This window comes from Schistocerca gregaria, chromosome 2 (genome assembly GCF_023897955.1).
Source record: "Schistocerca gregaria isolate iqSchGreg1 chromosome 2, iqSchGreg1.2, whole genome shotgun sequence".
Taxonomy (NCBI): domain Eukaryota; kingdom Metazoa; phylum Arthropoda; class Insecta; order Orthoptera; family Acrididae; genus Schistocerca; species Schistocerca gregaria.
In genome coordinates this window covers 608,810,820-608,826,193 of record NC_064921.1, presented here as the reverse complement: position 1 = coordinate 608,826,193, position 15,374 = coordinate 608,810,820, and the positions used below count along the sequence as shown (strand labels likewise).

General features: G+C 41.8%; 1 protein-coding gene across 1 annotated transcript in view; it reads right to left on the bottom strand.

Moving 5' to 3' along the window:
• Positions 1–14,923, bottom strand: part of LOC126335894 (retinal homeobox protein Rx) — a 104,265-nt gene extending 89,342 nt beyond the window's left edge. The window contains exon 1 of the mRNA XM_049999365.1: positions 14,327–14,923. Within this exon, the coding sequence (XP_049855322.1) occupies positions 14,327–14,449 (123 nt within the window). The 5' untranslated portion in view covers positions 14,450–14,923. The remainder of the gene's footprint in view (positions 1–14,326) is intronic.
• Positions 14,924–15,374: the final 451 nt, after the last annotated feature.

Below are 15,374 nucleotides of genomic sequence, written 5' to 3'. Positions count from 1 at the left end.
GTGTGTCAGTTTAATCACAGTTATGTATAATTGTTCTAAGGGGACGTTTCACATTCTCCCCACCACTATGATCGCCGAGCGACTGTATACATGATTATGAGCCGTTTACTGATTTTATGTAAGACCTAGGCCTCGTAGGATTTTTCGTCATATCTGACAGTAAAGTTTTACTTTCGAATTCACTGAATGCTTCTCGAATTGCCCTCCCTACGCTCATTTTCACTTAGTTCAGCTTTCGTTTCTGAAGAAGGCTTTGTGTTCGTTTAAATGTGAGCTGAAGGTTTATTTGCTGTGGCAGCATCTTTCTAACACGACTGTTGTAGCACAAAGGAGGTGCGCTTGCAGCAGAGCAGTGTAGTTGCCGACACCTCGACTCCTGTGGTGGCAGACCTGCAAGGTCTACAATTGAAATTGATTCCCCTCCTAGACCATAACTCTAACCTCAAGATATTGAATCAAAAAGTGAAAAAAAATTCTATTCTTGGAAAATAAAAAATTACATTCGCGACTCACAGGACAAGTAGATATTATGTAGAAAAGCAGATTTTTATTTTTTAAAGTATTTATTTGTTTCAGTGATTCATAAATGATCAAAATATAGGGTATATGAAGACCATTCGTATCATAAGGATGTCATCTTTGTAAACCACCCGAAAACATACTTTTTTAGGATACTCGTGATGGGGCAACATGTGTGTTGGACTCTGGCTACTGATCAACAACATAATTTGCAACAGCCTACGTCTCAGCCATCATATGAAAGTAGAACGTGCTATTTCATCATCCAACAGTGAACGATGTTTCACAACGTACGTAACCAATGCTAAAAACATCAACCTTTGGAAAGCTGCGTTATAAGGTTTCCGAACTTGAGATGTGCATTTCATCCAGCTCAGGGACCAACTTGTGAGCAGGACTGGTGAGAGGCACAGTACTCATGTTTTGTTGCGCTCCGTGGAATACTGATGTGTAAATAGACTGGGATAGGATTGAACACTCCTATAGCGCCGCATGGACAGCTCTAGAATCTAATAGCCCTTACTGACGGCAGTGCAGTAAAATGTGAGCAATCATTAGGTATTTCCGAAGTCTATCAATCTTCCTGGAATTTCTTACATCTGGTGTATCTGAAACCCATATCTAAAATTACTGTTTTTTTGCAGTCTCGTAAGTGACGATGCTAATCAATAAAGTCTTTTCTAACTTTCCTTCTCTCTACTACTTTAAGTCATTCAAACCTGCCTGTTATTCCTTGGCGTACCCTAAAAAGAGTTACGTCGCATTCCTGCGATAAATCTCCTCTCTTTGAAGATTTATTACTAGACCGAAGATTTTAGGTAAAAACCTATTTTGTTCCTGAGTTCCTATTTGCATAAAAATTTGTACTTATGCGTTTCATGACTATTTACATTTAATGGCGTTAATTCTATAGGACCTAAAAAAGCCTATTTCGACATTAGTGCCTATTTTTGCCTATTTCGGCTTTAATAGTGCCTATTTCATCATATAAGACAGTGGCTCCAAGTTTTTTCACACTATACGACAGATGGAAAAAAATATTTTCTGCCCAGCATGCAGCAAGGTGGCTAGTTGATATGCGCTCATGCTTCGTATTTGCCTAACACTTCGGTCTTTTTTATTTTTTTATATCGCTATCCCTGTTGATACCAAACACTCTTTATAGGTGTTTTATTATTCATATGTAAAAAATAGATCACGGATCTTTAGGTTAAAACCTATTTCTTTCCCTAAGCTCTAATTTGCATGTATGTTGGTACTTATGCGTTTCGTGACTAACTAAACTGAATACCGTTAGTTCTGTAGGACCTATAATTGCTTATTTCGACTTTGACGCCTAATTTTGCCTATTTCGGCATCAAAATCCTAAAAAGTATCTATTTCGTTAATCTGACATAAAGTTCTTGTGTTTTCAAAGATTAGAAAAAGGAAGTAAACTTAGGGCTTTACGTCTCATCGAAGGCGAAGGTCGTTAGAGCCTGTTTACAATTCCTTTGCTTCCTTACTACCAACAGCACTCGGCACGGTCGAATGCTCATCCATCCAAGTACGCGCCGAGCGCGACAGTGCTTAACTTCGGTGAGCGAATGGGAACCGGTCAAAGATTTGAGTTACGCATTAGAATCGAACATGGGAGTACTATATGTTATATTTGAGAATACTTCCTTCGCAGGATTCTGGCCAGCTGTGAATTTTCGCAAAGAAACGGTTTCATAGGCCTTAAGCTGAGCACGAATTAAAAAATCACAATGCTAATAGTAGATGCCCACTATAGCAAAATTACTGCCCTTCGTGCATTTTCTCGCTGCTGTCTACAGGCAGTTCTATCAAACTTCTCTGTTTCGTGAAAGGTATTATACGTGAATTTTCCGATTCGAAAAATAATTTGCCAGTAGTGGGATGTTTTCATCTGAAGCACCGGTAGAGTCCTTTCTCTTGTTCAGAAGGGGCGGCCATCTGTCAGCTGCCGTATGTCCAGCAACGAGTACGGTACTTCCCCTACCACTCCCATGCAACGCAGTAGAACACAGGTCATCGTTCACTTTTTCCCAACGAAAACAAATCAGTACATTGTGTAGCGACCGACGTGTTAAGTGTTACTGACGTTCAAAGTGCAAAATAAATTCTAGTTTCTATGTGAGAATACTACGCCATGCCGAAAACAGCTAGTTCAAAGTCTACACATATAAGGCAAGATTTTCCGCATTATACAACAGTTGGAAAATTATTTTCTGCCAAGCATGCAACAAGGAGGTTAGTTGATGTATTTCTTAGACTTCTTATTTTCCTGTCACTTAGGATTCTTTTTTACGCTATCTTTTAGTAATAAGAAATACTCTTTATGTTGTTGTTGTTGTTGTCTTCAGTCCGGAGACTGGTTTGATGCAGCTCTCCATGCTACTCTATCCTGTGCAAGCTTCTTGATCTCCCAGTACCTACTGCAACCTACATCCTTCTGAATCTGCTTAGGGTATTCATCTCTTAGTCTCCCTCTACGATTTTTACCATCCACGCTGCCCTCCAATGCTAAATTTGTGTTCCCTTGATGCCTCAAAACATGTCCTACCAACCGATCCCTTCTTCTAGTCAAGTTGTGCCACAAACTTCTCTTCTCCCCAATCCTATTCAGTACCTCCTCATTAGTTACGTGATCTATCCACCTTATCCTCAGCATTATTTTGTAGCACCACATTTCGAAAGCTTCTATTCTCTTCTTGTCCAAACTAGTTATCGTCCATGTTCCACTTCCACACATGGCTACACTCCAAACAAATACTTTCAGAAACGACTTCCTGATACATAAATCTATATTCGATGTAAACAACTTTCTCTTCTTCGGAAACGCTTTCCTTGCCATTGCCAGTCTACATTTTATATCCTCTCTACCTCGACCATCATCAGTTATTTTACTTCCTAAATAGCAAAACTCCTTTACTACTTTAAGTGTCTCATTTCCTTATCTAATTCTCTCAGCATCACCCAATTTAATTTGACTGCATTCCATTATCCTCATTTTGCTTTTGTTGATGTTCATCTTATATCCTCCTTTCAAGACACTGTCCATTCCGTTCAACTGCTCTTCCAAGTTCTTTGCCGTCTCTGAGAGAATTACAATGTCATCGGCGAACCTCAAAGTTGTTACTTCTTCTCCATGAATTTAAATACCTACTCCAAATTTTTCTTTTGTTTCCTTTACTGCTTGCTCAATATACAGATTGAATAACATCGGGGAGAGGCTACAACCCTGTCTCACTCCCTTCCCAACCACTGCTTCCGTTTCATGCCCCTCGACTCTTATGACAGCCATCTAGTTCCTGTACAAATTGTAAATAGCCTTTCGCTCCCTGTATTTTACCCCTGCCACCTTTAGAATTTGAAAGATAGTATTCCAGTCAACATTGTCAAAAGCTTTCTGTAAGTCTACAAATGCTAGAAACGTAGGTTTGCCTTTTCTTAATCGTTCTTCTAAGATAAGTCGTAAGGTCAGTATTGCCTCACGTGTTCCAATATTTCTACGGAATCCAAACTGATCCTCCCCGAGGTCCGCATCTACCAGTTTTTCCATTCGTCTGTAAAGAATTCGCGTTAGTATCTTGCAGCTGTGACTTATTAAACTGATAGTTCGGTAATTTTCACATCTGTCAGCACCTGCTTTCTTTGGGATTGGAATTATTATATTCTTCTTGAAGTCTGACGGTATTTCACCTGTCTCATACATCTTGCTCACCAGCTGGTAGAGTTTTGTCAGGACTGGCTTTCCCAAGGCCGTCAGTAGTTCCAATGGAATGTTGTCTACTCCAGGGGCCTTGTTTCGAATCAGGTCTTTCAGTGCTCTGTCAAACTCTTCACGCAGTATTGTATCTCCCATTTCATCTTCATCTACATCCTCTTCCATTTCCATAATATTGTCCTCAAGTACATCGCCCTTGTATAAACCTTCTATATACTCTTTCCACCTTTCTGCCTTCCCTTCTTTGCTTAGAACTGGGTTGCCATCTGAGCTCTTGATATTCATATACGTGGTTCTCTTCTCTCCAAAGGTTTCTTTAATTTTCCTGTAGGCAGTATCTATCTTACCCCTAGTGAGATAAGCTTCTACATCCTTACATTTGTCCTCTAGCCATCCCTGCTTAGCCATTTTGCACTTCCTGTCGATCTCATTTTTGAGACGTTTGTATTCCTTTTTGCCTGCTTCATTTACTGCATTTTTATATTTTTTTCCTTTCATCAATTAAATTCAGTATTTCTTCTGTTACCCAAGGATTTCTTGCAGCCCTCGTCTTTTTACCTACTTGATCCTCCGCTGCCTTCACTACTTCATCCCTCAGAGCTACCCATCCTTCTTCTACTGTGTTTCTTTCCCCCATTCCTGTCAATTGTTACCTTATGCTCTCCTTGAAACTCAGTACAACCTCTGGTTCTTTCAGCTTATCCAGATCCCATGTGCTTAAATTCCCACCTTTTTGCAGTTTCTTCAGTTTTAACCTACAGGTCATAACCAATAGATTGTGGTCAGAGTCCACATCTGCCCCTGGAAATGTCGCACAATTTAAAACCTGGTTCCTAAATCTCTGTCTTACCATTATATAATCTATTTGATACCTTTTAGTATCTCCAGGATTCTTCCATGTATACAACCTTCTTTTATGATTCTTGAACCAAGTGTTAGCTATGATTAAGTTATTCTCTGTGCAAAATTCTACCAGATGGCTTCCTCTTTCATTTCTTAGCCCCAGTCCATAATCACCTACTATGTTTCCTTCTCTCCCTTTTCCTACTGACGAATTCCAGTCACCCATGACTATTAAATTTTCGTCTCCCTTCACCATCTGAATAATTTCTTTTATCTCATCATACATTTCATCAATCTCTTCATCATCTGCAGAGCTAGTTGGCATATAAACTTGTACTACTGTAGTAGGCATGGGCTTTGTGTCTATCTTGGCCACAATAATGCGTTCACTATGCTGTTTGTAGTAGCTTACCTGCACTCCTATTTTTTTTATTCATTATTAAACCTTCTCCTGCATTACCCCTATTTGACTTTGTATTTATAACCCTGTATTCGCCTGACCAAAAGTCTTGTTCCTCCTGCCACCGAACTTCACTAATTCCCACTATATCTAACTTTAACATATCCATTTCCCTTTTTAAATTTTCTAACCTACCTGCCCGATTAAGGGATCTGACATTCCATGCTCCGATCCGTAGAACGCCAGTTTTCTTTCTCCTGATAACGACGTCCTCCTGAGTAGTCCCCGCCCGGAGATCCGAATGGGGGACTATTTTACCTCCGGAATATTTTACCCAAGAGGACGCCATCATCATTTAATCATACAGTAAAGCTGCATGTCCTCGGGAAAAATTACGGCTGTAGTTTCCCCTTGCTTTCAGCCGTTCGCAGTACCAGCACAGCAAGGCCGTTTTGATTAATGTTGCAAGGCCAGATCAGTCAATCATCCAGACTGTTGCCTCTGCAACTACTGAAAAGGCTGCTGCCCCTCTTCAGGAACCACGCGTTTGTCTGGCCTCTCAACAGATACCCCTCCGTTGTGGTTGCACCTACGGTACGGCCATCTGTATCGCTGAGGCACGCAAGCCTCCCCACCAACCGCAAGGTCCATGGTTCATGGGGGGATACTCTTTATATGCGATTCTAAACTGCAGTTCCTTTTTTCTCTCGTATTAGGTTTCGAGTGTTAAGAAATATCACTTAGCATGCAGATGGAATCGCACATAAAGCTAATGTTGAACTAAAGTCAAAATTGAAGCAAGCTCTTTTAACCAATAAATCTGGTGAATCCTCCGACAAAAACAAGTTCTGCAGTGATTTGTGTCATGCACTTGTGGCAGCAAACATCCCCTTTGGGAAACTAGAAAACCCTATTTTCAGGGGTCTTCTTGAGAAGTACTGCCATCAGTCTATTCCTGCAGAGTCAACTTAACATAAGAATTATGTGGATTCAGCTTACAATGTTGCACTGCACAGAGTCCGAGAATATGTTGGAGAATCTTGTATATGGATTTCTGTAGATGAAACTTCTGACAGTCTTGGCCGTTACATTGCAAACCTGATTATTAGCAAGCTAGATTCAGATGCTCCATCCAGGGCTCATTTGATTTACTCAAAACAGATTGCAAAAACTAACCAACAAACAATAGCACAGTTTGCGAACAATGGGTTAGATGCTTCTGGCCGTCACTGATGCTGCTGCATATGTGATAGCAGCGTTTCAACTATTAAAAGTATTCTACCCATTGATGCTGCACGTAACTTGTGTAGTGCATGGGATCAACTGCATAGCAGAGCAAGTAAGGCTACAATTTCCTAAAGTAAATAAAGTAATATCTAAGGTGAAGAAATTTTTTGTTAAGGCACCACCAAGAATACAGGCATTCAAAGAACAGCTTCCAGATGTCCCATTGCCGCCAGAGCCTGTCACCCGCTGGGCCACATGGCTCATAGCAGCAGAATACTATACTCTCAGCTGTCCAGAAGGTGGTTGAAAATATACCGGAGGTTGCTGCATCCGTCACTGCAGCAATGGAGTTACTGAAAGATTCTTCTGTAAAACGGGACTTATCTTACATTAGAGACCACTACTCATTTATGGCAAGAATAATTTCACAATTAGAAGCTCAGGGAGACCTAGCTACGACAATATTTCTTTGCTTGAAGAAGTCAAAATGAAAATTAATTAAGCGCTAGGTGAAGTAGGGGAAAAAGTACGGGCAAAAATGCAAACCGTTTTGCTGAAGAACACTGACCAGAAGGAGTTGTGTGCAGCTGACGACATACTTAGTGGAAAATCCAGCACTCATGACTGCAGCATTCCTGTCCAACATGTGCCGAAAATTAAGTACACCCCTGTCACATCTGTTGATGTAGAACGTATTTTTTCAGCGTATAAATTGTGTCTGACTGACAAGCGCCACAGTTTTTCAGTAGAAAACCTAGAAATGATTTTGGTTATTTATTGTGAAGCCAACTATGGTCAGAATATGTGAAAATACGAATGTATTAATTAAACCATTGCCACATCTTTTTTTTACGGAGATCTTTATCTTGCAGGAACTCAAAAGTATTTGGAGTTATGTTCCAACATGTTGTAGATTGCTGTGCTCTGTAATTGTGTAAATATTCATTCTCCTTGTTTTAATGATTAATAAGATGTTCATACTGTCAACACTGTGCATTTTAATTTAATTTTTATTTTCTCTGCATCATTTTTATTAGAGCCTATTTTAGGTTTTATATAGCATAAATGAACTACTGAAGGAGCATATTTTAGGTGCCAAAAACACACTTTTTTACGACCTAAAAATCCGTGGTCTATTTATTACGTACGAGAGTGGTCAATAAATAAGTTGCAAACGCTAGAATACCGGATATCGTTTTAAGTTTCGCGCCAGTACATATCCAGAAGGTGGCAGCATATGTATCTTCGAAGGTAGCAGACACACAGCATTCCGCGGCCAATGCTGAAAGACATACAGTCAGACCGAGATGACAGGTTTGCTACACTGAAGAGCCAAAGAAACTGGTACACATGCCTAATATCGTGTAGGGCCCACGCGAGCACGCAGGAGTGCCGCAACACGTCGTGGCATGGACACGATTAATGTCTGAAGTAGTGCTGGAGGGAACTGACGCCGTGTATCCTGCAGGGCTGTCCATAAAGCCACGAGAGTACGAGGGGGTGGAGATCTCTTCTGAACAGCACGTTGCAAGGCATCTCAAATATGCTCAAGAACGTTCATGTCTGGGGAGTTTGGTGGCCAGCGGAAGTGTTTAAACTCAGAAGAGTGTTCCTGGAGCCACCCTGTAGCATTTCTGGACGTGTGGAACGTCGCATTGTCCTGCTGGAATTGCCCACGTCCGTCGGAATGCACAATGGACATGAATGGATGCAAGTGGTCAACCAGGATGCTTACTTACGTGTCACGTGTCAGAGTTGTGTCTAGACGTATCAGGGGTCCCATACCACTCCAACTGCACACGCACCACAGCCTCCACCAGCTTGAACAGTCCCCTGCTAACATGCGGAGTCCATGGATTCACGAGGTTGTCTCCATACCAGTACACTGCTCGATACAATTTGAAACGAGACTCGCCCAACCAGGCAACATGTTTCCAGCCATCAACAGTCCAATGTCGGCGTTGACGGGCCCAGGCGAGGCCTAAAGCGTCGTGTTGTGCAGTCATCAAGGGTACACGAGTGGGATTTCGGCTCCGAAAACCCATATCGGTGATGTTTCGTTGAATGGTTCGCACGCTGACACTTGTTGATGGACTAGCATTGAAATCTGCAGCAATTTGCCGAAGGGTTTCACTTCTGTCTCGTTGAACGATTCTCTTCAGTTGTCGTTGATCCCGTCCTTGCAAGATCTCTTTCCGGCCCAGCGATGTCGGAGATTTGATGTTTTACCGGATTCCTGACATTTACGGTACACTCGTGAAATGGTCGTACTGGAAAATCCTCACTTCATCGCTACTCCGGGCATGCTGTGTCCCATCGCTTGTGCGCCGACTATAACACCACGTTGAAACTTATCTTAGTAACCTGCCACTGTATCAGCAGTAAGTAACCTATCTAACAACTGCGACAGGCACTTGTAATCTTTTATAGGCGCTGCCGACCGCGGCGCCGTGTTGTGCCTGTTTACATATCTCTGATTTGAATACGCATGCCTATAGGAGTTTCTTTGGCGCGTCAATGTATAAGTGTACACCGACTAGGTCAATGCGATTTCTGTGAGCCAGGGGACTGTCCACAAGCGAAATTTGCCCTGTGTATACTTAGAATCGAATTTAATGAAAATATGTGTTCAATTGGATACGGTAATTCTTCAAGTGACAAGAAAAGGTTGCAAACAAGGAGCGTCCTAGCCGCCCTGGTTATCCTGTGATGGCACATTGCTTCCCCGTCTACGGGTATTTATATGCCTCCAGGACACATCGAACTTGTGGATTGCAGCAATTTAAAGAACCAAGTAAATTTATTATGCCCCGTGAGCTCAATTGTTAGATGCGTGCTCTGCCACAAGAATATTATGCTGCAACTTTTAACGTCTTGTAGAACGATGGGATAATTGTTTAAGTTTCTCAGGGGGACTATTTTGAGAAGAAAAATAAATTTCAGGCTTGTCCACGCGTCTCTGATATCTCTATCCAAGTTTGCGAGTTATTTGTTGATTCGCCTCGTGATTACGTGCTAGTTAAATGTGGGTAATATTTTGTACAGATCTACATTCACGGACCACCATCTCTCTAAGCTGAACCATAGAAAAACTGTCGAGAACAGGATATTTAAAAATATGCTACAGTTTTCCTGTTCTTCTCCAGTGAATTGCGCTGTACTGTTACTTTCATAATAGTATCTGTACTGGGTGGTGGTGTCTTCCTCTTTCTTCTGTTACCCGAAAATTCTCCGAAGCGTCACACCTGATTTGATCTGAGCTATATAACAATTTTGCAGTTATCCCCTATGTGGCTGGACGTCTTTTCTGTCGCCACAAGACACCTCATTTTTAAACTGGAGAAGCTATGCAGTCCCTTTCTGTGTGAACATTATTTCCATACTGCAGTCGATGCCGTGTTGAGCATCCGAGACGGCAGTTTCCCTAACGCTAGGGAATCATGATGAATAATATTTACCTGAGTGAAATACGCACTGTTCTGTAAGGTCTCCATCGCATTCAAAGTCGGTATACTCAGGATGTAAAGTAGGGTCTGACAAAACTCGTAGTTACCGACAGCAGGTTTTAATAATTTCTAACTTCCGGTTAAATTTTAGTATATATAGATGAATAATATGCATATATCTGGTTTTACATCGAGAGAGATTGCGCAGTGGCTAGCACACTAGACTCGCATTCTGGAGGACTACGGTTCAGACTCGCGGTCCGGCCATCCTGATTTAGGTGTTCCGTGATTTTCCTAAATCGCTTCAGGCAAATGCCGGGATGGTTCCTTTGAAAGGGCACGGCCGACTTCCTTCCCCATCCTTCCCTGATCCAATGGGACCTATGACCTCTATGTTGGGTCCCCTCACCTAAACCAACCACCAACCAACCATCTGGCTTTATATCCCAGTCCTTGCAGCACCCAAAGGGAAGAGCCCCTCACTTCGCTGTAGCTTTCTTGAGGCAAAGAGAGTAGAGAACTATGTTGAAATGAAGCACTCAACCACCCTGCCTAGTGTGGACAGAAAGTGTGGCTTAGTCACCCAGTTGACACCGGTCGGTCACTACTGCTTTTTGTTGATACCTTAGGGATGGTTCGGGGCACTACAGACGATTGAAATAACGATTCCAAGTACAACGGAAACATCCAACTCATGGGTCTCAGTTTCGCGTCATTAATGTGCAAACAAGCTTCTACATTTTTATGTACCGTCTTTACTAATTTCGCTTAGGTTGTCTTTACAGCTTCGAGGTGCTTTTATAGTTTGTAGTGTTGCTATTTCTTCACACAAGCACATATCAGTTTTCTGTCCAACAAATTAGATATTGTTTTTCTTATAGTGACAGTCCACTTGCAAAAAAATGTGTCCCAATGACACTAATTTGCAAGCGGAGTCTTAATGATTGTGCGTATGATACGTCACAGTTGAGTTTCACTCTTGCCATGGCCAGAAGGATGGAAACTATTACAAAAATGATTTAAAAAATAAAGTATGTCATAACATCACAAACTACGAGTTGTGCGAGTCTCCTTCAGTGATGCATGTACTATTAAGGGCTGGAACGATTCGTCTGTAACTGCACAGACTAGATGCATGTAACATTCTCAACCAGACATCGATAAATGTAACAGGAAGAATGGCAAAATGGTATCGATAGCCACCTGAAAGGTACAGCATACTCAACAACGTCCAGAAATTTTCCACCTAAAGCATATTTCCTGATCGGTGAGCGTCGCAACGATAAGCTGTAAAGGTAAGCGAGAGCGCGTGCGAAGAATTACGGTCAGGCTACTTCTCCAATTCTTAAACTGCAAGGGTGGTTAATACTGTACAACCATGGCTCGTTCCAAGTATAACAGTGATTTGCCAAAAAAATTTGTTGGTAAAAAGGTTTGAGACAGTATCGATAAATGCACCGAGCATCGGAAAGTATTTTCTACTCAGAAGTGGAAGCATTTTCGTAATATTATGCCAGTCTCTCTGAGCGCAACAGTATTTAAGACGCAACTAGTAACATGTAGTCCATCTTTAGGGTGCAAGTAAAATGCCTTTATAAGAGAAACGAAGTGTAATTTCCGGGATAGGTAAGTTACAATCCACCGTCTTAAGATAAAATTACTGGTCTGAAAGTTCTTAAACATAAATTAATTGTTCATTCGGCGAATCCGTAACTGGTTTTACTTTTTCTTCTCTCGTCATTATAAAGGCGAAAAACATTCTTAATAAAGAGTAACCTCACGTTGTTTCAACAACTTGGAAGCTGTCCCGTGCTTTCTAATATTAAAAGTGGAACATATTACATGAAATGTGTGTTATTATGATTTCTGAGCATTCTATTCGGGTGTTTTTCCTTTCGTGTCAGGTCCGACTTTTTAGATACATGTAACGCTGTTAGCGTTATGCATGTGAAATTATCTTCATTTATTTTCAAAATGTTGTTCTGTGATCCTTAAAAGGCTTCAAAAATAGCCTTACAGACAAAATAATGAAGTTAGGAACAGGTCCGATACATCACTGATGCGACAAAAGGTCACGGGAATTTGTTAGTAGACTTAGCAATTTAAAAACCGGGAACTATATGCTCCTAAGGCACAATTAGGGGCTGACTACAAAATCCAGACAGACAATTATTTGTTCATGTTTGTATAATGAATATATTACTCCTCAATTATGTATGATGCGTCACTGAGATCGGTTCGGAAATAAATGGAGTGAAACACGTACCCACACATTTCTTGAAGAAATACAGCAATATGACATCAGTGCATGGGTGAAGCTAAAAGTGATATATATATATATATATATATATATATATATATATATATATATATATATATATATAATTGAAAAGAAGTAACACACAAGTTCACAAGTTATAGAATGAAAAACACTTGCAGCGTCCAAAAGAAACTCGACAAACTAGCAGTGTTGATGAAGCGATAAATTTATAACTCAAGCTGGAGACTGTGGAGAAACCAGAACACACGTTGGCATAAATAAAACTCTATAAAAAGTGGCTGGATGCCGTACTTCTTCAAGTAATTTAATTCGCAGTCACGGAACGCAGCCACAATTATACGAACAAATTAATCACGTACGGTCAAGATTATATTTTAAGTCGAAAAAACGAACCTGACATACAAGGAAACTGACGTTTTGCTTTTAACGATTAAGAGCTTGACAACACCCCAAAAAGCTGATGAATCTCTTGATGACTGAAGGCCATACAACTGATTACAAATTTTAATAGTCTTTATCGCAATACAGTCCAGTACTAACTAAATATCCAGCTTCTGTCGACCAGTCATCTTGTACTTTCATCGTGATTTGTAGCTGAGAGAGACAAAATGAAATACCTCAAATGGTTTCTATGAATAAACTGTTAAAATATGCAGAATCTGACCAGAAAATGTCCTCTGCACGTATAACCAGATGGAAACCTGTACCTCAGCCGCGGGTTCCTGACATCTCAACCTCTGATTACATTTCCCAGCTGGCGAATATTCATAGACGAAAAGGAGAGATTTTCCGCCATATACAAGACACAGTTATCGTAATTTATTTTCCTGTTTTCACACATTTCAGCGCTTAATGTGCATCTTGAGTGGCTCTACACACCGACAGCAAGGCACTGGTCAGTCTTTGGATATTTTCACAATTTTGTGCGTGTTAACATTGTGAAAGTACGATCTGAAGATGATTGTTTGTCAAACGAAACTGGTTATCTAGTTACTACTTGATTATATCACAATCATAATTATTAAAATTTGTTATAAATAATATTGTGTATTCTTCACCTGACGGTGTCAGCTTTTGCTATACATGTGACAAAATATCAACAGGTACAGAACTTTTCCTAAGTATTCTGTTAGTGGCTGACAACGTGTTCGTGTCCCTGATGGCTGAACTTACAGACGTGAGCAAACATCAGTGGCACTGTAGATATTACCTCTCAGCAACACTTTAATCATTCGCTATACGTATTCACTAATAAACTGAGTTTACCGCACAGGAAGTAAGGGTTTCCAGTTTCTTTCTAAACAATGTCAGAATTTCTTACGAATCTGGCACTTTAAAACTAATTTGTTTTTTCTAAATCTCTGAAGCTAGGATTAACATATCCACATCCAAAATTCAGATGTAACTTACATAGTCTACTATTAGTGGTTTGTTGTTTTAAATGCTTTTAAGTTTTACAGCGACACGGATAACACAATATAATCGTGTTTGAACTGATGCAAAGCACTGCATTTTCCCTTACTGGTATTTCTACTCGCTTTCCAACACCTAGGTAGAACCCTTCTCTTCTTTCCTGACGACAGTACTACAACATTAGGTACGTAAATGATCACATCGTTTTCATCATTAATTCGGCTTCTAACGTGGCCACTGACAAACGGTAATCTCAGCTCACCAAAAGCTCCACGCGAGGTAAAAATTATACGGTTTGGTGTAATTGGGACTTTTTTTTTTATTCCCGACAAGGAATTTCAGCAATAAATTCAGTACAATCCCTCATGAGTCGGGATCCTGGCAATCCAGCAGAAGGTGTGACTTACCGTAGATACAGGGTATTATCTCGCAGGATTGGTTAAACTAGTGAAGTGAGTGCGACTTACCTGTATGGAGTGGACATTGCCGCGGGACTCGGCGTGCGCCCTCGCGCTGAGCAGCGTGCTGGAGCCCGACACGCAGCCGCCGAAGTCGGAGAAGAGGTTGTCGTCGAAGGGCCCGCCCTCCATGGCGCAGGTGCCGCAGGTGTCGTCCAATTAGCGCCTACCTGGCTGCCTGCCTACCTGGCTACCTGCCCGCCGCCTACCGCCAAAACACTCCGTTCCGTGCGCCACTTAAGCCCGTTCCGACAGGCGAGCGCGCGCCGCTATTACGGCGGCAACTATTCGTGAATTGATCCTTATTAGACGCAGTTAAGCCTTGATTTTTACTGATGAAACGCGATTGTTCACAATGAGCCCTAATATTCCGTACTCGGCCCGACAAATAATCTTTTTTCCGTTTCACGAGCAGCCTCGGCGCCGGTTAAAAGAAGCGGTTCGCGCAGCCCGCAACCCCGAACGCAATTGTCGGCGCCAGGCCACGAAAACGGCGGCGGCGGCTTCGCGCGGTTTTTAACAGAATTTAAACAAAAGCAGATTACATATATAACGTTGACTCGCTTAATAAAGTGATTCTAGTGAAGTTAGTCTCCCAAGTTCATACTCAATTTATATTAAGTAATAATCCCAGCCTCGGGGCCTTCCCCCCACCGCGCGACCGGCTCGGCCAATGGCAGGCGGGCGGCGGGGCGTGGCGAGGCGAGTGCGTCGACCAATGGCGGCGGGCGGCGTAAAAAAAGAACAAATGAAGGGCGCGAGATGCGCGGCGCGCGTGTGTCGTGGGGTGTCTGCTCCGCCGGCCCCGCCAGTGACTCAGCCACCCCCAGCCCCACAGCCGGCATCTCTGCCGCGCTGCGGGCACTCAATTAACCGGACGCTCTCCTCTCTCCTCCTCTTCTTTTTTTTTTGTGACCTGCAACTTTACGCTCTCACAAAATTTCACGAGCTCACTACCGTGTCGTGGACACGCGACAGCCTAAAGAATGTGTCATCCGCAAGTTCCTAACATCTCGACCCGCGACAGTTTACACTTTCCAGCTAGCGAATAATCACG